Source organism: Acomys minous (genome assembly GCF_964271855.1).
Source record: "Acomys minous genome assembly, chromosome: 14".
In the NCBI taxonomy this organism is placed as follows: Eukaryota; Metazoa; Chordata; class Mammalia; order Rodentia; family Muridae; genus Acomys; species Acomys minous.
Window position 1 is genome coordinate 90,182,292 of NC_140496.1, and position 23,267 is coordinate 90,205,558.

The window sequence follows — 23,267 nt, forward strand, 5'->3', positions numbered from 1 at the left end:
CATTTTTACTTGGGTTCTGGAGATGAAGCTCAGGTAGTCAGAGTTGCATGGCTCACACTCTTACCTGCTGGACCATCTCCCTAGGCCTGCCCACCAGTACTTCCTGCTCATAAGGTTCCTTATAATTATTCCCACAATGTCCAGGTCCATTTTCCCCCAGGCTTTGCCCTTTCTGATACTTATAAAAATATAGCCAGGCAGTGGTGGTATACATCCCAGCACTCAGGAGGCAGAGGCAGGCAGATCTCTGTGAGTTTGTGGCCAACATGATCTGCAGAGCAAGTTCCAGGACAGCCAGACCTACATGAGAAATCTTGTCTCAGAAAAACAAACCAAACAACAACAACAACAATTACATGAGTTTTTTTTTCTTCAGTACAAAGACTTGATTTGCTCATGTTTAAACATTTGCTCTGTCATTGTGACCATGAATTAGGTTGGGAATATAAGTCAGGCTTAAACCGTGTTTCTCCTGGAAAAGCTGTTTCAGAACTTAAGAAAATACCATCATATTGTCATAACATTTCTTCCTGATGTGGCTTTATGGTGTGGGGTGTAGTGTCAGATGTTAGGGACAGAGGCAAGAGGCCACTTAGAAACCAGCCTAGGTGGCAATGCCAGGCCCTACCTTAAGACAAGAAAGGAAAAGAAAAATACTAAGCTATACATGAACCCTTTAGCGCCTTACTGAGCTGAGGGTGTGCGGCCATGGGTTGAATTCCCAACACTACGAAGAAAATTCACATAGAGTTTGACATTTTTTATTTTAGAGTCTCTCTTTGTGTGCATGCATGTATAATGAAAGGACACATGTGCCATGGCATATATGTTGAGTTCAAGGCACAGTCTCATGGAGCAGGTTCTAGTTGTCTCCTTCAACATTTACATGGCTTCCAAAGACTGATGTCAAATTATCAGACTTTATGGCAAGCACCTTTACCTGGCACCCTTAAAATGCTTTCAAAAAATTGTTTCACTTGTCCTAAAAACTGATAGGGTCTCTGAAATATATCTTAACAACTGTTCTTCAACTATACCATAATACAGTATTAATCTACAATGTTCATAGCTATATAAATCTGTATATTAATATAACAAATAGTATTCATTTTTGGTCACATGGATTTATATCTATATAGATGTAAATGTTTTCTATTTCAGGAGTTACACTCATGGTATTATGGCTTCTACTCTGGGCCCTTATAGGCCAAGAAGTTCTCCCTGGTGGAAATTTGTTTGGACTTGTAGTTATTTTTTACAGTGCCTTTCTCGGAGGGAAAATTTTAGAAGGCATTAGAATACCCGTAGTGCCTCCCCTTCCGCCTCTTCTTGGTAAGTATATAATCAGCTGCATTTTTTGTTGACTATTTGTAAATTTTGAACATTTTCTATTGGGACTAGATATATCATTTTCTTTAATAAGGTATATCTAACTTCAGATTATATGCATTTGCTGTATGTATATATACAGCTTTTTAAAGCTCATTTGAGTTTATTAAAAATATCCATCTAGTGAGCAAAGGCATCAAGCCATTAAGCAGACTGTCAGAATGAATGACTTAATTTTTTAGCCAAATAAATATATTAATTACAAAATATGATTGCAAAGTTATGAATTACACTGTTGTTTATAAAACCTTAACCTAAATTACTAAAAGCTGTCAAGATTACACACATGAAAGTATATACAGCTTTTCCATATAGATTTATTCTCTACACACAGATTTTTTTACAGTCTATTTTTAAAAATAATTTGAAAAATCCTCAATGTATTTTTGTTCTGCTTTACTATTTAATACATTTTAAAGTTAGTTTAAAATGCATTCTAGAGGAAAGGAAATTTAGAAAAGGATGAAGTTTTGTGCATGTCATGTAACTAAAACATTGCACACATTATGTAAGGAGCTGCGTGGGCATCTGGGTTGTGCACACCTGTCTGCCACTCCTGTGTTGTGCACACCTGTCTGCCACTCCTGTGCTACCCATCGTTTCATCATCCTATTGTTCTGTGACTCTGTGTGGACAGGAAGGCTAGTGGGAGAATTGTTTCTGATGTCTCAAACAGTCTAAGTAACCCATATATCTACATAGGCAGAGTCTGTAGAGATTATCTCAGTATCTTTTAACATGTCCGTGATAGATGCCCTTGCATCCAACTCTCTCCAAATAGTCACTGGCTCTTTACCCTCTTTCCCACAACTTCTGTTTCCAACTTCTCCAGGACCGAAGGCATCACCTTCTTACCGTGGCCTGTTTTATCACTGTCTACCTCACCAAGGCCAACACATAAAACTGCAAGGCTCTTATATCAATACCTCTATAAAACCTTCCCGTAGCCCCAATTCTTCCAGAGAGGAGAAGCCTTCCACGATGTGGGTTCTGCTCCTTGGTCTCCTCACTCTCATCCTTGCTGTCTGTGTCCCAGCATTGCTGAATTGTTTACCATACCACACTTGCACATGTTTGTGCTCTGCATTTCCACCCATGCCACATCCTCTGCTTTATGCAATCTACCCCCACATTTCTCTTTTGGAAAAATTAAGCTTAATTGGATATACTTTGTTCTCTACTTTCTTCTTCTTCTTCTTCTTCTTCTTCTTCTTCTTCTTCTTCTTCTTCTTCTTCTTCTTCTTCTTCTTCCCTTCCCTTCCCTCCTACCTTAGGGATGTTACTGGCTGGTTTCGTCATCAGGAATGTTCCGATTTTTTATGAATTTGTTCGTATTCCTACTTCATGGTCTTCAGCTTTAAGAAACACTGCCCTTACTATTATCCTAATACGAGCTGGGCTTGGACTGGACCCTCAGGTAAGTTTCCAATCAATTTCAAGTAAAAGTCTTTTATATATTAGAAAATAGCAGAAAGAAAGAGAAGCACGATTTTTGTTGGAGCTGTTCTGAGTCTGCATGTAAAGCTAAGGTAAAGATCAGAGACTTGACCAAAGTGTGGGTTTCATAGTTTTTATTTGCTGCCATCATTATTCATATCAAGAGAAATCACTGTGATATAAAATCTCTATTAGTGATCCTCTTTAATGACATGCATAGAAATAGCTGAGCTTAGGTAAGTGCACTCTTAACTGAGAGGCTTTCCATGGCCACTATTTATTTCTAGTTAACAAGGATAAAGTAACTTTCTTGTCACTGTGTTTTAAAAGAGACATCAAAAAATTCGACAATTTGTTTTATAACTGTCTAGAAATATGTTCCTAATTAACTTTATATTATGGGAAAAGTTCATTTAAAATACTATAATCTGGAGATTAGAAATCTGTTTGAATTATTGAAAGGTGACTTATTACGTATATAATACCTACAGACATACGTGTGGGAAGTATATATATTTAATGAAATTATACCATACGGGTAAATAGTTATTACTGGTGGTGTCATTGAACTATTAAGAAAATTAAAAAGTGGGGCTAGAGAGATGGCTCAGCAGTTAAGAGCATGTCTGCTCTTCCAGAGGTCCTGAGTTCAATTCCCGGCAACTACATGGTGGTTCACAACCATCTATAATGTGATTTCATGCTCTCTTCTGGCCTGCAGGTGTACATGCAGATAGAGCGCTAATATACATTTTTAAAAATCTTTTTTTAAAGGATACTAAGAATGAAAGAATTTAAAAAAGAAAGTAGAAAACTTTTTCCTTTTGAGATATATTTAAATTTTTTAAAAAGAATTTGACATTTTAGTGGTTTTTATTATTAAATTAAATAGTTCACCACTAATTAAGTGGTGGGGAAAATCCAGTGTGCTATCATTGTGGTGTGCGATGGGAAACTAAAGAATATAGAAGTAGTCACGGAGAAGTAAATCGTTGCAAGTCGTTATAAGAACATTTTATCAAGTGGGAATTGCTATCCCTCAAAGAAATGCTGTTACAATGTTTGCCGAAATAATTGTCACGTTAGCTCTTTGTGTAACTTATCTAAATGTCCCTTTTCTGTTTCAGGCTTTGAAGCATCTGAAGGGCGTGTGCTTGAGACTGTCGTTCGGCCCGTGCCTCTTTGAGGCCTGCTCAGCTGCTTTTTTCTCCCACTTCATTATGAACTTTCCTTGGCAGTGGGGCTTCCTGTTAGGGTAATGCTTTTCTCCTTTGCCTCATAACATGAAGTTACACAGTTAAGGGTATTTGGTTAAGGCTTTGGATACTCTGAATATGGTAGAGCCAAGTTCTTCCTTAAAATCATTTACCAGGGATGAACAAGAATCCTTAAAAATCAATTGGTCAAAGGTAGAGTCATGTTCCGCCTCTACCAAGTGCAGCTGGGCATGGCTGTGCTTTCCTGTAATCCCACGCTAGGGAGGCCGAGGCAGTGTCCTACTTAGTTCAGGGCCAGTCAGAGGAACATAGCAAAGCGCTGTCTCTGACAAAGATCTGCTGTCAGTTTCTCAAACGCTCCTAGTTCCTCAGTGTAGAGTGCCAAACAGTCTGTCATCTTATCCCCTCTTCTGTTGTGTGTCTGTGTGTTTGAGTATGTCAAGTGACCTCATTTTCATATGTACATACATACAAACATATATAACACATGTATGTATGTATGAGAGAATTTATTCATGGGCATGTAAATAAAATGCTTCTATTTTCAGAGCAATAAAAACACAAAACAACCTTTTCTCTTGGTGCAGAGCCACATTGGTCTTCTCAGTTTTCCATTCCCTCGTGTCAAAATTCCTCAAGACTGGAATCACTGTCTGTAGCTCCTAGCTTATTTTCAGTTTTCAGTTCATTAACTATAGCATCCACTTATTCATTCCAGCCAAATTTGTAAAAAGCTCACACACTGCATACTCATTGCCAAATATAGTGGATTTCAAACTTTTCTTGTGAAATAATAGAATACATACGTGAATACATACATACATACCTACATACATACATATATCTGTGCTAGAAATCAACTCACTGCCTCAAGTATATGAGGCAGTATTCTATTACTAAGCTGAACCCCAGGCCTGTTTTTATTATTTATAAAATTAAAACATATCCATGTGAAATGCCTTTTGATTACACTTTGAATCTTAAAGTTAGCAGGGTATTGGGTCCTCTGCATTGACACAATTTGCTTACTCACAGCATTGTTTTGAGACTATGCATGGTACTGTGTTTTGAACTTAGCTTTGTTTTTCTGATAACAGTGGCACTGAGCATTGTTTTATGTACTGGAACTACCCAGACAGCTCTGTGGTAAAATGTCAGTTCAAATCTCTTGCCAATTTGAAAAATGAAGTTCCTTGACTTCTTACTGAATTTTAACTTGTGTTTTTATTGTTTTTATTTTATGTGTATGTATGTTCTGCCTGCATGTGTATCTGTGCACTGTATGCATGCCATATCTACAGAAGAGGTGTTGGATGCCCTGCAAATGGGGTTACGTATGGTCGTGAGCCGCCATGTAGGTTCTGAAATTCAAACTCAAATCCTCTGGAGGAGCAGCCAGGGCTGTTCACCAGTGAACCATCTCTCCAGGCCCTATGTTTATGTTCTAGACCAAATTCTTTCATCTAGTATATACATTGTGAATCTTTCCTTATCATATGTGACTCGGCTTTTAATTCCTTTATTAACTAGCTAAATAATGAGTGGCTAAAACAGCAGAAATTTATTACTTAAAGTTCTTAAGGTTGGAAGGCCAAAATGAAGATGTTGGCAGGTTTGATTTCTCTTGAGGACTCTGTACTTGGCTTGCAGATTGCCACCTTCTTCCTGTATCTTTGCATGGCCTGTTCTCTCCTTATAAGCACCCTCGTGGTCTCTTTCTATCCTTAAGACACTGGTCCTCTTTGATTTGGGTCCACCCTTATGGCTGCATTGAACTTTAGTTGGTTCTTCAAATGCTCTCTTTCTGAATCAAGCCTTGTTCCTGCTTAGTTTCACATGTATGTTTGTGAGGGTAGGGTCACAGTTCAGGCCATAAAAGTCCCTAACTTGGCAAATCTTTCTTCTGTTTTCTCTGTTATCCTTTTCTTTCTTCTAGCCTTTAATATGGGAATAATATAGGACCAATATTAGATCATTTTTCCATTCTTCTTTACCTTCTAATGATTTCTAATTCTATCTGTAAGCTATTAACTTTCAAATACATGACTTAAGTCTAATTATTTTAAGCAAAGGAGGTGCATGGCAGCTTTTCTAAGTGACCCTGTCACATCAGAAGAGGATCCTGTCTCCTGAGAGGGGTGTGCCCAGTTCTCAAAGACCAAAACTGTCCATCTGAAATTGTTAGTGTTTCGTTTTACTTCCCTTACTTACTGAAACAATGAATGAATAGTTTTGAAACATTTGCTGGTTTTTATGTGAGCTTCTTACATGTTAACTCATCTTTATAATTCTCATGATGGTTTCATTCTAATTATTTCAGTTCTAGAGATTAAAAAATAGTCATAGGATAGTCAAATGAATTACTTCAACTTGTGGTAAGTATACTTGTAGTCTGAATATAGGATTTACATGGTCAGCTGTGTGTGTGTGTGTGTGTGTGTGTGTGTGTGTGTGTGTGTGTGTGTGTGACATTTATGATAAGGTGACATTTCAAGTCAGGATAGGGATGTTTCAGTCAGAAAGTATATTAGGGTTTTTGGAATATTATTCGAGGAAAACTACATTTTGATATATAATTTTTATTACAGGGCAAATGAAGTAAAAGCTTAAACATAAAATGTAAATTTCTAAAAGTAGAAAACATTCATATTTGGGAGTGAGTTGTTTGTTTGTTTGTTTTTGAGACAGAGCTTCTCTGTGTAGCCCTGGCTGTCCTAGAGCATAGACCAGGCTGGCCTTGAACTCAGAGATCCGCCTGCCTCTGCCTCCCTAGTGCTGGGATTAAAGTGTGCCACCACCACCCAGCTCAGATTCCTTTCATAAAGTTTACAGAACAGAAGAACATTTGCTTGTTTTAAATAGGCAGGTAAAATTGTCTGTAGAGATGTACAGCATGATGACTAGGAATGGGTAGACCTGCTCAAGAACACCGTGCAGCACCTGGCCCCGTGCACCACAAGCAAGTGTCTTCCTCCTTTGCCTACATTTGGTCTTTGCTGACCTGGGGCTTCTTACTCTCCCCACTCATGTTTTTGTTTTGTTTTGCTTTGCTTTTTGTTGTTTATTTTTCAAGACAGTGTTTCTCAAAAAAATATTAATTAATAATAAAAAAAAAAGATAGGGTTTCTCTGTGTAGCCTTGGCTGTCCTGGACTCACTTTGTAGACCAGGCTGGCCTTGAGCTCACAGAGATCCACCAGCCTCTGCCTCCCCAAGTGTTGGGATTACAAGTGTGAGCCACCATGCCCAGCTGAGATTTGGATTCTTATATATGTTATGTGTTAAAGAAGCTCTATATTTCCCTCCACAGTAGAGTGGAGAGTGGGATATTACTTTCTCACATACTCTGGTGCCTCAGCTTTGACCATGTCCCCTGGAGGGGGAGACCTGGTGGCACTCAGAGGGAGGACAGCAGGTTACCAAGAAGAGACTTGATACCCTATGAGCATATACAGGGGGAGGAGGTCCCCCTCAGTCACAGTCATAGGGGAGGGGAATAAGGGGAAAATGGGAGGGAGGGAAGAATGGGAGGATACAAGGGATGGGATAACCATTGAGATGTAACAAGAATAAATTAATAAAGGAGAAAAAAATTAAAAAAAAAGAAGCTCTATAAAGAAAGTGATACGTGAAGGAAGCCATATAAGATTTGGGTAAGTCTCAAACTTTTTTACAGTTAATTACCCAGTGGAACTTTAAATTATCTGGTAGAATAGAATGCTACAGGCAAACTGAGTGCTACCTGCCTTTAATTTCAGTCCTCTGAAGGTAGCGATAGGGATCTCTGTGAGTTCAAGATCAGCCTGGTCTACATAGCAAGTTCCAGGACAGCCAGGGCTACAGAGACCCTATCTCAAAAAACAAACAAACAAAAACAAAAACAAAACAACAACAAAAAAGGAGTGCATCAAACTTTTCTTCACCTAAAGATACATGGGCCTTCTAACATAATATGCAGCAGATTGCCTTTGTGAGAACTCTAGATGTCACTACAGAGGTTACAGTATCCCAAGCAAATACAAACTAAGTGATGACATACGCCTTTAATCCCATCACTCAGGCAGAGGCCAGGCCAGCCTGGTCTACAAAGTGAATCCAGAACAGCCATGGCTACACAGAGAAACCTTGTCTTGAAAACAAACAAACAAACAAAAGATATGAATTGGATTAGTAAAATCTGATGCATTTAACAACCACACCCCATTTGCCCTTCTGCATGGCTCCCTTCCCAGGTGAGAATTTGGTAATGATTTCTTGAGTATGAAACTGAATTTACCTGCAACCAAAGCAAATATGGACCAATGGGACTATATCACACTTAAAAACTTTTGCTCAGGAAATGGAACAGCATCCAAAATAAGGTGTGCATATGTGAAAAGTATATACCTGCCAAGAACTTAGTATCATCAGTATATAAAGAATTCTACAAGTCAACCTTTTCCTAGCTAACTTAACCTAGCTAGCTAGGCATCGGGCCTCATGCCTAAAATGCCAGCACTTAGAAAGCTGGATGAAAGGGTTGTTTTGTGTTCAAGGCCAGCCTGGGATACAGAGTAAGACTCTTTCTCACTAGGGGTGTGTGTGTGTGTGTGTGTGTGTGTGTGTGTGTGTGTGTGTGTGTATGTGTGGGTGCGCGCGCAAAAGACATTGCTTCACATAAAATATACAAATGGCCAACAAATATCTGGAATTCTTGACATCTCTACGTATTAGAAAATATAAGTTAAAAATATATCTGTGCGTACATTAGGCTATCTGATACATATGTAATATATTGGCATTGGGCTTGTGTTTCCCCCCTGAGTTCCTCCTCTGTCTCTTATACTTGGAAGACACTTGGTTTCTTGTCCACTGAGGATTCTCCTGTTGTCTACTAGTTGTGTTATGAATTTTCTTATTGTATTGATATCTTCATTTTAAATGATGTAGGGATAGAAAAAGAGGTCTACAGTTTGTGCTCAGTCCAATTTCTTCCTTCTTTTTTTTTCTTTTCTTTTTATTTCTTTTTTAGTTTTTCAAGACAGGGATTTTCTGTGTGTAGTCCTGCCTGTCCTGGAATCTCTTCATAGACCAGGCTGGCCTCAGACTTGCACGGATCCACCTGCCTCTGCCTCCTGAGTACTGGGGTTAAAGGTATGCACCACCACTGCCTGGCTTCAGTACAATTTTTTTCTTTCTTTCTTTCTTTCTTTCTTTCTTTCTTTTCATTTGGAGGCTCACATTTATTTTTTGGAAGGAAGGAAAAATTATGTTAACAATGAAGCAAGCTGAAAATTATGTAGCTGGCAGGATACATTAATAAGTGGAGTGAGGCAGAGTGCATGCTTGTCATGTTTACTTTCCCAATTATGCATTTTTCGGGGAAGGAGAATCAAAATGCAAAGAAAGCACTTAGTTTAAAGCATAAAAATCAGCCACCATTCCCTGGACAATATCTATGTTTCCCTGTGGAGAAGAAAAAAAAAAATTCTACACAGATGTTACAACTGCCTTTTAGGCATTGTATTCTGCATGCCACGTATTGATATGTTTCCTAAATACTAGAGAAAAATGCCTATATTCTGATGCTAAGTATAAGACTATCGGAGTATTTGCCATCAGTGGGTCTGATACTGCAAGAAAGAGAAAGTTAGCTGGGTGTGATGAGGCATGCCTGTAATCCCAGCACTCTGGGGGTGACGGCAAGAAGGAAGACTGGGAGTTGAAGAAGGTCATCCTCTCATTCTCACCTACGTGGCAAGTTCAAGGCCAGCCAGTCGAAATCTTAAGATAAATCTCTGTGAAGTTTTACCCAGCACTAAACGTGCACTGCGCATTAGCACCATTAAGTAGCTTTTACTCAAAAGCATAATACTGTCACATGAAACTGATCGCGGAACACTAGTTGCTTAAAGGGCTGCATGGGTCCTTACAGTCTGCCTCTCAGTTTTGTCCTAGGCGCTGTCTCTCCTGCGGTTGTTGTCCCCTCCATGCTGCTGCTGCAAGAAAACGGATATGGCGTTGACAAAGGCATTCCAACCCTGCTAGTGGCTGCCAGCAGTTTGGACGATATTGTGGCCATCACTGGATTCAACACATTTCTGAGCATAGTCTTTTCATCTGGTAAATAAGAAAATTAGCCACCTTTTTCTGTAGTTCTTTAAGCTGGGTTTCTGGCATCCCCTTTATGTTTATTAACCAAAACCTTAATATCTCTTTATTCTTCATAGAAAGCTCATCTTGACCAGGTAAGGTCCTTCAATGGATCTTTTTTTTTTTTTGGTTTTTTGAGACAGGGTTTCTCTGTGTAGCCTTGGCTGTCCTGGACTCGCTTTGTAGACCAGGCTGGCCTCGAACTCACAGTGATCCACCTGCCTCTGCCTCCCGAGTGCTGGGATTAAAGGCATGCGCCACTACGCCTGGCTTTTTCAATGGATCTTCTAAATATTAAAAAAATGATTTCTCCAAAAGCCCCCAAACAATATATTTTTTTAACTTTGTTAAAACTTAGCCTTAGCTGGGCAGACTCTTAACTATCTCACCTAAGTTAATCTGTCCACCTTGTCTCACCCAGCCATGTGGCCAGATATCCTCCCAGGTGTCTCCTCTTTCAAAGCCTTTTTTCTTTTTCTTTCCCAGAGTTCCTTATTTCCCTACCAGGAAGTCCCACCTTCCACTTCCTGTCCTTCTGCCCAGCTGATTGGCCAATCAGATTTTTATTGACAGCTGTTACATCCACACAAGATATTCCTCTACAATTCTCCTTTTTAGTCAAATAAAATACCACATATGCACACACATATAATAAACAACATTATTAACAATAATTTTGAAACAGTCAAGAAACCACATATTAAAGTTACATCTGAGCTTTGGCCTATTAGGGCTCTTAGAAAAGGTGTAACTAGAGCTCTTTCCACCACATGAGACCACAGAGAAGGTGACTTATGAGGAAAAGACCTTTACCAGATACCAAAGCCTTGATACTTGACTTCTTGCTCTCCAGAATGGAGAGAACTTTAGATTGTCTACAGATGACTGATGCTGAAAGAGTAGGAATTAGACTTGAAAGAAGATACGCAAATCACTAACAGGCATCTGAAAAATCTTCTCATGTAATCACTAGAAAAGTACAAGAAGAGAGTATCTGATAAAGTGTCCGTTAGAATTTTTAACAGGAATCATACAGAGTCAGGAGGCTTCTTCAGCTAATATGGGCATCACAATTATATTGAGTCTTTTAATCATGAACAAATGTATTTTACACACACACACACACAAAGATATATATATATATATATATATATATATATATATATATATATATATATCCCAGCCCTGTTTTAAATTATCAGTCCAAGCCTTTCACCTTATTTATATTTACTCTTTATTTCTTTTTGTTATTCAAAATAAGTTCCTTAATTGTCTTTTCACTGCTAGTATATGAAACAACTGATAGCTTAGTGCTGATTTCATAGCAAACAACTTCGCAGGTTCGTTTATTAGTTCAGACAGGTTTATGTTTGGAGGATAAATGTCAGGGTCCTCTGTGTCTGTCTCATTGTGTGTGTGTGTGAGGAGTAGATGCAGGTGAAAAATGCCATGGTGTGCACATGGAGTCAGAGAACTACTTCAGGTGTCAGTCCTGGCCTTCAACCTGGGTTTGAGACAAAATCTCTCATTGTTCACTGCTTTGTACACCAAGCCAGAGAGCTGTGAGCTTTCGAAAATGCCATCTCTGCCTCCGTCTCCCTTCACTGCTCATTGGCACCACAAATGCCTATATTGCAGCATCTGGTTTTGGTTTGGTTTGGTTTTTGTATTTTCAAGACAGTGTTTCTCCATGTAACAGAGGCCTAGTTGAGCTGGACTCGCTCTGTAGACCAGGCTGGCCTGGAACTCACAGAGGTCGGCCTGCCTCTGCCTCCCAAGTGCTGACGTTAAAGGTATGCACCACCACACACAGCCAGCTTCAGGTTTTCTTATGTGGGTTCTGGGATCCAAACTCAGATCATCTGGCTTGCAAGGCAACCACTTTACCCACTGAGGCATCTCTTTGGCCCCAGATTTTAAGGTTTTCTGTACATAAGGTCAATCCACTTATAAAGAGACATTTTTTTTTCCTTTCCAATTTGAATGCCTTTTATATCTCTTTCTCTGGCTAGAACTGCTAGTACTTTGGGAATAGAATTGGGGGAAATGGCATCATTGCCTTATTCCTGACCTTTAGAAGGAAACTTTTCATTTCCCGGTCCATATGAAGTTAGTTGTGTGGCCTTTATCAGGAGATAAATTGCTTCTCTTCTGAATCAAGTAGCTTCACCAGGAAAGGTTATTTGCCTCAAATGCTGCACTAAGCAAGGTAGTCTTGTAATTTCTGTCTCTTCTTTTAATGTGTCATATGAAAGAGTTTTGTATCTTGACCCCAGATTTTAAAAAAACACTTTGGGGGGGGGCTGGAGAGATGGTTTAGTAGTTACGAGTACTTGATGCCTTCCAGAGTACCTGGATTTGGTTTCCAACACCTACATGGAGGCTCAGGAACATCTCTAACTCCAGCTCCAGACCATCTAATGCCTCTTTGTGGCATCATCAGGCATGCACATGGTCCATATACTTACATGCAGGCAAGATGCTCATAAAATAATCGAAATCTTCTAAAAACCCATCTGCATCCCTTTTGCATTCCAAGCTTAATTCAACTTGATCATGCTATTTAATCCAATTAATGTGCTATTGAATTCAGTGAACTGGTATTGAGGATTCTTGCATATTTATCAGGAGTATTGGCTTGCAGTTTTCTTACAGAAAGTTTGGCTTTGGCATCAAGCTAGTGCTGGCCTCATAGAATAAGTTTAGAGGCTCTTCCTTCTCTTCAGCCTACATTGTCTAAGAATTTTCAAACTGCTGGTGTTTTCCCTCTTTACGCTTGGCACAGTTTCAAAACTCTCGGGTTCAGGAGCATATTTGTGACCTCTCCTTTTTTCCTGACGGCACTTGTATCCAGCAGCTTGTGTGCCAGTTAGGAGAAGGCGAGACAAAGGCCAGGGCTTTAGGCAACCTCCAGGACTGTCCCTTTCTTCTCTTTTCCTCTCAACAGACGAGTAGCAGGTGGGAGGCATGTCCCCATGCTGTTGTTCCTGACTTTCCTCTCATCTGGATGGCCACAGCTTCTCAGTTGGCTTATGGGGTGCCTTGCAGCCTTTTAGGCTATCTGTTATTGTTCACTTCTGTCTGCTGGGGCCCAGGCTCAGTATTCCCATTTCAGCATCTTGCCCATATCACTCGAGTCTTCTGAGTGGAAAATATTTCTTTTTTTTCTTTCTTTCTTTCTTTTTTTTTTTTTTTTTTCTTTTTTTTTTTTCCGAGACAGGGTTTGTCTGTGGAGCTTTGGCTGTCCTGGACTTGCTTTGTAGACCAGGCTGGCCCTGAACTCACAGAGATCTGCCTGCCTCTGCCTCCCAAGTGCTAGGATTACAGGCATGCGCCACCACGCCCAGCTGGGAAAATATTTCTAACACTTACATATATTTGGATAATTCAATGCTCAGAGTAAAATCAAACAATTTTTTAAAATTGGGAGTCAAGTGTTTTTACTGATTTATTTTTATTCACAATGATTGTGTATATACATTATTCATATTAAAACATATTGAAAACCTGATTGACTCGTCCATGTCTAGGACGAACCTTGGGATACAATTGTTTTATGTGTTTTTATTGGTAAGTTGTCCTTTCTGCATTTACATAGTTTATTATGCACACAACATATCAGAATTGGCAGCATGGCCTAACCAGCCTGTGCCAGTACTCCTGTCACTTGCTCTCCCACCTTTCTCCCTTACTTGGTCTGATAGGTTAAGTGTAAGAAGAGCACGTGATTTGTTTGTTTTCTGACCCATTTATATGAAGAACTGTTTTGTTTTGTTTTGTTTCAAAACAGTGTTTTTCTGTGTAGCCTTGGCTGTCCTGGACTCGCTTTGTAGACTAGGCTGGCCTTGAACTCACAGAGATCCGCCTGCCTCTGCCTCCCAAGTGTTGGGTTAAAGGCTCATACTACCATGCCCAGCCTTAAAATGGACATTTTTAATTGTGTGTTTATATCATTAAGAGTACACACTTAACTTAAGATAGATCTGAATACATTTTCACACAAGCCACTACTAAAGGTCCAGTTTTATAATTTGTCCTATTAGATGTTATTCTTGCTCATGAACCACATAGGTCTTATTGTCTAATGTATAGTGTACATGAAATTATTTCTCAGTGAAGAGTTTCTCTTATTTTCTGCCCTTACAGGTAGCATACTTAGCAATGTCCTAGCATCCTTGCGGGATGTTCTTATTGGTGTGCTGGTAGGAATTGTAATGGGATTTTTTGTTCAGTATTTTCCAAGTGGAGACCAGGTAAATAAATAAATAAGTAAATAAATAAATAAATATATGGTTTTAAGAACTTTAGTGTGTTAATCAGCCTTGCTTCACTATAATGAACTACCTGGTATACTTAATCTGTAAAACAGAAGGATTATTTAGCTCACAGTTCTGGAGGTTATAGTCTGCTATTGACCTGCCTCAACACCCCGGCAGTGTACCATTGCAGAAGCACTGGAGCAAAACAGAAGAAGGAAGGGAGTGGAACTTAATCCCTTGCTTTAACAGCATGCTTCCCTGGTTTCTAGAGGTCCTGCCCTGGCCCACACCACCACCCTGAATCCAGCTTCTAACATAAGGGCTTTGGGAGGGCAGGCAGTCCACACCAAGCATGGGTGTAACATAGAACTTTCTGAGACAACTTTAGAAGGTGAAACATAATATTGCATGCTTAAGACTCTTTTCCGAAAGTTGCCTCTGGTGCCTCCTGTCTGCTTAAACTGAGCCTAATGGTGCTTAATTCCAAGTAGCCTTGATTAGTGTCACTGTGTCCTAATCTGGAAAATGAAAATACTGAGAACAATGTATGTGATTGCCCTCTTTTCTTCCACCCACCCCCATTTCAACTAAGTCATCTATTTATACCTGACAATGTTAAGACTTTTTCCCCCCAAAACTTTCTCTTGAACAACTTTGAGGCAGAGATAAGTTCTCATTTATCTTTTCATATTTTCTGACTTAAATTTGACTCCATTCCCTTTGACAGGGGTTTTAGACCTGATTATTGTTGGTGTTGGTAGCAATTTTGAGACAAAGTTTATCTATGTAGTAGAGGATGATTTGAACTCAACAGTTGACATTGCTCTGCCTCAGCTTATAATTTGGTAACTTGTACCAAAGTTACCAAATCTTTTAAAGAAATAAACCTTCAGCCAGGTACGGTGGCACACACCTGTAATCCCAAGCACTAGGGGATTTTGAGGCCAGCCTGGTCTACAAGGCGAATCCAGGACAACCAAGGCTATTCAGAGAAACTCTGTCTTGGAGCACCCCCCCCAAAAAAAGAAATCTTCAGATACTTATTTTTAACAACTCGTTGTTAAAGGAACATTTTGCTCACTTCTCAGGTAGAGTCTGGTAAGCATTTTGCTGTTGGTGTCAGCACTGTGTAAAGAGTGAGAGTCTTATATGTGATATGTATTACTTGGTTCTGCATTTGCCAAAAGTTCTGATGCAAAATAAAATCAATGTTTTGGAGACTATTTGGTTTTACCTTTACAAATATTGTAGCAAAGGGTAAAAAAAAAAAAAAAAAAGATAATGCCACATCTTGTATGTTTAATGTAAAACAACTTCTAACTGTGTGTTTCTAGGAGAGACTTACACAGAGGCGAGCCTTCCTTGTTCTGAGTATATGTATTTCTGCTGTCTTAGGCTGTCAGCACATTGGCTTACATGGATCTGGAGGACTGGTCACACTAGTGATGTCATTCATGGCAGCAAAAAAATGGACTAAAGAGAAGGTGAGTGTTTTTAGGAAGTCACCCCCATCTGGTTGGAAGATGTTCCACTTCTTCCAGGAAGTGCATGGAGTGAGAGATTAAATATTATAGAAAACCACTTTGAACCCCAGTTAGATGCACTCACAAGTTGAGCTCTCATGTTAGAGTTCCCCTGAGTTTTATGTGATTTGGTTATATCACTCTGATTAATTATCTTATTCTTTGAATGTTTAGTTCTGCAATTCATCCATGAAAACATGTTCCTAAAATTTGCCATATCTGTGTCCCTAATGCTACTTTGTTTTTTTCTAATTCTATTACATTAGTTATTATTTGAGTTAACTAGGGATCTTTACTTTGCTCATTATGTTTTGCCTTTGAATAAACTTGTTTATAGTTTATGCTTAATTATTATCATCATTATTACATTTATTTACGGGGAAGGGCTTGGAGGTCAAAGAACAGCTTATAGAATCAATTGTTTCTTTCCAGTGGGTGGGTCCTAAAGACTCAAATTGAGGTTATTAAGCTTTCTGTCAGTCAACTTTACCCACCCAACTCATACTTATTTTAACTGATGACATAAAAATGGTACAAAAGAGAAAAGATAAAGATCTTAAAGATCAAAACGTACAGAATGGGGCTGGAGAGGTGGTTCAGTGATTAAGAGCACTGGCTGCTCTTCCAGAGGTCCTGAGTTCAATTCCCAGCACACACACGGTGTCCCACAACCATCTGTATTATGATCCGATGCCCTCTTCTGGTGTACACGAAGACAGTGTACTCATATACATAATAAATAAATAAATAAATATCTTTTTTAAAAAATACAGAATGAATGCAAAGTCCCTGCCACCTAAATATTCAGCTTATTGCCATTTAATTAATCATTTTAACCAATACTATATTTGTAGATATGTATATATACATAAATATATATTCCATTTTAAAAATAAAATTTTATATCATAAACAGCTTTCTTCATGTAACCTTTTCATATATACAAGTAATTCTGTAGTAATGGACTCCTAACAATGTATTTTTCTGGATTGAAAATAGCCTTTATGTTGACAGATACTGCTAAAGTATCACTCGGAAAGATTTGCAGTATTTATACTCCTGTCAACAGAATAGGAGCATTATTCAGAACAATTTTGAAATAGTCACCATGCATCTTGGGAAGCAGGATATTTTCTTGGTGTGTGTGTGTGTGTGTGTATGACCTGTCTAAATTCACTCTCATGGACCAGGTTCCAGAACTGTTCTTAGGCAGGTCTTCCTGCTCCTCCTAGACCTGGTGGTTGCTGTGTATGCTCCTCGAACCGCACGCTGTGCTTCTGTCCCTAGAACTCACTCTGAGATTACTGGGACTCCAAAGACTTTCACTTTTCTAGAACACAGTGATGAGAAGATACTGTATAGCGTTATGTGTTTCCTTAGCTAGATTCTGTTTGAATAAAAGACATTACTCAATTTTCAGAAATTTAAGTTTTAAAATTTCCTGAAAAATGAAATATCACTGGGCATGGTGGTACATGCCTTTAATCCCAGAGCTTGGGAGGCAGAGGCAGAGGTGGGTGGATCTCTGTGAGTTCAAGGCTAGCCTGGTCTACAAACCCAGCCTAGGACAGCCAGGGCTGTTACACAGAGAAATCCTGTCTTGAAAAACTTTTTTTAAAAAGTGTTATCAATTTATTAAATGGTAACAATAGCTTTAAATGTCTGAAATGCAGCTAAATTTATGTGCACAATAACCAAAAAAATGTAAAATTCTAAAATGCAGTTATATTTATAGCTATAACTAAAATATATTTCCCTTTCCTATAGGTTGGAATCCAAAAAATTATTGCAAGCACATGGAATATTTTTCAGCCACTTCTTTTTGGCTTAGTTGGAACAGAAGTAGCTGTTGACTCTCTTGAGTCAAAAACTATTGGTAAGAGTGTGTAGAACACAGAAGATAGAAAATACAGGATTTAAAAAATTATAAATATTTTATTTTTGTTTATACCATGTTTTTAATGGCTTTAAAGACTTTCAAAAATTACACTGATTGTATTGATTCTCTTTTCTTTTACCTTGTGTATTTCTTTGCTTTCAGTCAAAGACACTTTATCTCCCAAGTGATCCAAAGAAATATATTACAGGAAACATTAGATAGCATTAGATGTTTCTGATTGCATTCCTTTAAACATGTTCCCAAAAAGATTAGTTCACAATTAAATACATTCCATTCGAAATACATGATTTAAGATGAACTGAATGCCATGTCATCAGTCTTTCTTGTCATGGTACTCCCACCAGAACATAAGCTAGTACTTTAGAGAGACACTCCACAGAGGCTGGGGAGTTGGCCTGGCTGGTAAACTGCTAGTCGTGCAGTGCTTTGAGCATGTGCTTGATCCATCCCCAGCACCTATGTGAAATCTAGTCTCAGTAGCCCTGAAAGGCAGGAACAGAGGCTTGCCACTATAGTCAATTAGTAAGTCTCAAAAAGAGGCCATTGCGCAAGACACCAAACGTAAACCCCTGGCCTGCATGAGGGCACATGCACACCCTACACATCCCTACACACCCCTACATACCCCTACACATGTACACACACAACAACAGCACCTCATTGTTACTTTATACTTGTTTTGTTTTTCGTTTTTTTTTTGTTTTTTCAAGATGGGGTTTTGCTGTGTATCTTTGGCTTAGCTGTCCTGGACTTGCTTTGTAGACCAGGCTGGCCTCAAAGTCACAGCGATCCACCTGCCTCTGCCTCCTGACTGCTGGGATTAAAGGCGTTCGCCGCCATGCCTGGCCCTACTTTATGCTTTTCATAATTACTATTGTTACTTAAAATAGATATAATGGAGCACAGCATCATAATATTCATAAACTTTTCAGGAACTTTAAAGTTCATTTCTCTGGGCAGTGCTTTGTTTTCACACCTGTTTATATGTATTCTAGGCGTGTGTATTGCTACCCTGGGTTTGGCAGTATCTGTTCGAATTTTAGCTACCTTTTCACTGATGTCTTTCGCTGGATTTCGTTTTAAGGAGAAAGTATTTATTGCTTTATCGTGGATGCCCAAAGCTACAGTCCAGGTAGGAACATACTACGTCATTAGAATAATTTTAGTTTTGACAAGTTTTAAAAGTTCTAAATTTACCATGTTGGATTGATAACTACTTTTTAAAACCCAGAGCTGGGGAGAATGCTGACGGCAAAAGAGTGTCGCTATGCAAGTATGGAACATGAGTTTGTGTTCACAGCACCTCCATAAAAACAGACTTGGCTTCAGTGCCTGGAATTCCCAGCTCTGGGTGTGGAGAAGGAAGGGCAGGGCCAGAGGTGATAGGACTGCCGTGGTCCATCAGCCTCCAGCACATTGGTAGAAGTATAAGACTTACATCATCTGTCCTCCCTATGTGCACAGACAGGCACATGCACATATGCATACATGTACACACACGCTTAATGTGACATTTAAAAGATTTGTTTTTAAAGCAATTGTTCTGAAATTTAGAAGAGTACTTTTTGTTTGTTTGTTTATTAGAGACAGGGTTTCTCTGTGTAGCCTTGGCTCTCCTGGAAGTCACTATATAGACCAGGCTGGCCTTGAACTCAGAGATCCTCCAGTCTCTGCCTCCCAAGTGCTGGGATTAAAGGCGTGCACCACTGCACCCAGCTAGAAGAGTACTTTGAAATGACAAATAATCTTTAGATTTTATGAAAATATTTTCCTTTTCTAATTTTCTAAAGAATAAAATAGACCAAGGTTTGGTGGCGCATATCTGTTTCCAGCACCTGAGAGGTAGAGGGAGGCAGATCTCTGTGAGCACAAGGACAGACAGCCTGGTCTATGTATCTAGTTCGAGGATAGCCAGGGCTATATAGTTAGACCTTATCTTGAAAGAAAGAAGGAAGGAAGAAAGGAAGGAAGGAAGGAAGGAAGAAAATAAGGGAGAGAAAAAAAGAAAAACTTTAAAACAAGTACAGTACACATCATAATATGGGGACTACTTTATTTTGCTGAATGCTTTAGGGGTAAATGCTGTGCCTTTAGAGACACATTGGTTTTTGTAAGTGTATCTTTCCTTAACCCTGCTACTCACTCCACACAAATCCATATATATTGTTTTTAATTAGATATTTGTTTTTATGATGCATAACTATGATTGTACAGGAAGGATAGAGGTAGTGTCTTTTGGGGCATTTTGTTTCTTTCCCTTTTTAATTTTTTTCCCTACTGCTTGGCACAGTACCTGACAGAAAGAAAGTTGTCTTAATGAAGGCTTCTACTGCTGATAGCCACATGGCCAAACACCAAGACCAAAAGCAAATGGTTTATTTTATCTTAGACTTCCATGTCCCAGTCCATCATCAAGAGAAGTCAGCGTAGGAACTCAAGGCAGGAACCTGGAGCCAGGAACAGAATCAAGTCGTGGCGAACTTTGCTTACTGGCTTGGTGTCCATAACTTGTTCAGCTTGATTTCTTATACCATTGAAGACCATGGGCCCAAGGGTAGCACCTCCCTCCAGGAGTGGGCTGGGCCCTCCCACATCAGTCATTAATCAAGCCCACAGGCAATCTGATAGAAACATTTTGTCAACTGAGGTTCTTCTTCCCAAATTCAACTTGTGTCAAGTTGACAAACAAACCTAGCTGGGACAGAGGTAAACATACCCTGCATGCCTATACAAATAAATGATTGAATTAATGAAGGCTTTGTGGTTTTTTATCTTTATTCTATAATAATTTCTTCCTATCAAAATATATTGCTACCTAGTGTTCAGTTGTTAACATGGCAGCATGGGACCTTGCTTTTCTGGGATTTTTTCCCCTCCATTTTGGTGTTACAAAATAGAAGCTTATACATTTCTGTGAAACAGAATTCTCTGTTAGGGTTAGAATTGCAAGCTTTTAAGACTAGATTGTTAGTTGTGAATACTGCGTTGCTTGCCTAGGTCTTTAGCTCGTTACTCCTTCATCTCTCGGCTTATTGGTTTCCTCATTTTATGTAAGGATCTATGACCATATTTACCAAATGGTTGAGGGGCTGAATGAAATAATCCCTGTAAAGCTTTCAGCATAATTTCTGGCATTATAGTGCTGATCCATGAACAATATTATAGTTATTTTATCTCATTGTCAAGTCATAAATAGTAATGACCTGTTTTTCTTGTAGGGAACAATAGATCTATAAAAAGAATGTCTGTCATCCCTACTTCTGGTGCTACACATGTGGTTTTGTTTTATTTTTCATCATACCCTAAAGCAGGGTGAATGAAGAAGAGCCAACTTCCTAAACTTGTTGGCTTTTTTTGTCCCCTTTCCCTAGCATCCGAGCTACATTGTATTCTATTCTATACAAATGTTAAGAACTGGAAAGACATATATAAATCTTTTTTTTAACTAAAGATCGTGTGCGTTGTAGGCAAATGCACTACTACAAAAGTGTAACACAGGCAACATTTGTACTCAAGTAGAGCCTTGTGTCCCCCATATGCGTTAGAACGAATATTTTAAATGTAACATTTCTCCCCTTTCTTCCATGTTCTGTCCTCTTATTTACCCAGGTGGGGTTTTTTCCTTTTTTCTTTTTTAAGGGGGGAGGGGGTGTTTGTTTTTTGTTTGTTTGGTTTGGTTTGGTTTGGTTTGGTTTTTCGAGACAGCATTTCTCTAGGTAGCCTTGGCTGTCCTAAACTTGCTTTGTAGACCAGGCTGGCCTCAAACTCACGTCAATATGCCTGCCTCTGCCACCCAAGTGCTGGGATTACAGGTGTGCGCCACTACACCTGACTTGCCCAAGTGGTTTTCTTCTAGACATATTTGTCAGGAAGAATATACAATTAATGATTAAAGGCTACAGGTTACTCCACACTTGGTCTTTTCTTCCTAGTACGTTGTCACTCTGTTTCATTATTGTGATTTTACAACAACCATTTTCTTTTACTATATGTTAACTGTGAGTAACATTTTTTTTTCTTTTGCTCTGTGTCCTCCCTCACTGCAGGCTGTCTTAGGTCCTCTGGCTCTAGAAACAGCAAGGATCATGGCACCCCACTTGGAAGGATATTCAAAGGACGTGATGACAGTAGCGTTTCTAGCCATCCTCATCACAGCTCCAAATGGAGCGCTCTTCATCGGCATAATGGGGCCCAAACTACTTGAACGTAGTGAAGTGATAACTCCTTTAAAAGTGGAGCTGTCAGATTATCATCAACATTAAGAAGTTTGCCATCTAATGAATTAGACACTTTGTCTAATGTCTCACCTGACAGAAAAGAAGGTTCCAGTGCACAAGTTTGGAGACTATTCATAGAACTCAAGACTCAGCAAACACAAAGTGTCTCCACAGGGTTTCCTCTGATTTTCAGCCCAAAATAAATTTAATAAAAATAGTATTAAATGCAGTGGTCTTAATTTAATATTTGCATATTTCAAGAATAAAGGTAGTCAGCCAATACCCTAGGAAAATGCAAGGTAATCTTTGAGGCTGAATTTTATGTTGTAATACAAAGTAAGCATAATAAAACTAAACCTAAAGAGAGAGAAAAGCATCCTTTGAATTCTGAACTTGGGAAGATGAGAGGCTAAATTTCACATGGGAGCATAACTCCCATCACGTCAGTTAAAACAGTTAGTAAGAGGCTGGACAAGGTGGCACATGCCTTTATTCCCAGCACTCAAGAGACAGATGCAGGTGGATGTCTGTGAGTTCAAGACCAACTTGGTCTACACAGGCCAGGCAGGGCTGCATAGAAAGACCTACAAACAATCAATCAAACAAATTAGAAAAAAAAGAAAGCTCATCAGAAACATAATGCTTGAACTTCCTATAAGTTGGATGAGTAGATTTAAGTTTCAGTTTTAGATAAAACACTGTCAGTAATCTTTCCTTGCAGAACAAAATGAAATCACAGATGGAAATAAACAATAGTTTCAACCCCAAGTTTAAAATGTAGGCATTAAAAGCAGCCTACAGAAATGAAGGCCTGTCAGTTACTATCTCAGTGCTATCTGCTTTTCTTTTTCTTTTCTTTCTTTCTTTCTTTCTTTTTTTTTTTTTTTTCGAGACAGGGTTTCTCTGTGTAGCCTTGGCTGTCCTGGAACTCTCTCTCTGGACCAGACTGGCCTTGAACTCACAGAGATCCTCCTGCCTCTGCCTTCCAAGTGCTGGGATTAAAGGCATGTGCCACCACTGCCCGGCTCTATCTGCTTTTCATTAGTCGCAGTCTTTTTCCATATTGGCTGAAGTGCTTGGCCATGCCAATCTAAAATTTGCTACCAGCATTGTGCAGCGCCAGCTGATTTCAAGACTCTGTAAAGTAAGAATAGTGGTGTAACAGCTGCTTAGAAGAGGCCAGCTAGATGGCTC

General features: G+C 39.1%; 1 protein-coding gene across 3 annotated transcripts in view; it reads left to right on the forward strand.

Annotated features, from left to right (window-relative positions):
• LOC311582680 (sodium/hydrogen exchanger 9B1-like) overlaps window positions 1–22,297 on the forward strand; it is a 40,954-nt gene extending 18,657 nt beyond the window's left edge. For all 3 annotated transcript variants that reach the window (XM_084755916.1, XM_084755917.1, XM_084755918.1), the window contains exons 5-13: window positions 1,162–1,332; window positions 2,664–2,806; window positions 3,954–4,081; window positions 9,969–10,144; window positions 14,321–14,427; window positions 15,768–15,917; window positions 17,724–17,832; window positions 18,852–18,988; window positions 21,903–22,297. In XM_084755916.1, the coding sequence (XP_084612042.1) occupies window positions 1,162–1,332; window positions 2,664–2,806; window positions 3,954–4,081; window positions 9,969–10,144; window positions 14,321–14,427; window positions 15,768–15,917; window positions 17,724–17,832; window positions 18,852–18,988; window positions 21,903–22,118 (1,337 nt within the window). In that variant the 3' untranslated portion in view covers window positions 22,119–22,297. The remainder of the gene's footprint in view (window positions 1–1,161; window positions 1,333–2,663; window positions 2,807–3,953; window positions 4,082–9,968; window positions 10,145–14,320; window positions 14,428–15,767; window positions 15,918–17,723; window positions 17,833–18,851; window positions 18,989–21,902) is intronic.
• The last annotated feature ends 970 nt before the right edge of the window (window positions 22,298–23,267 follow it).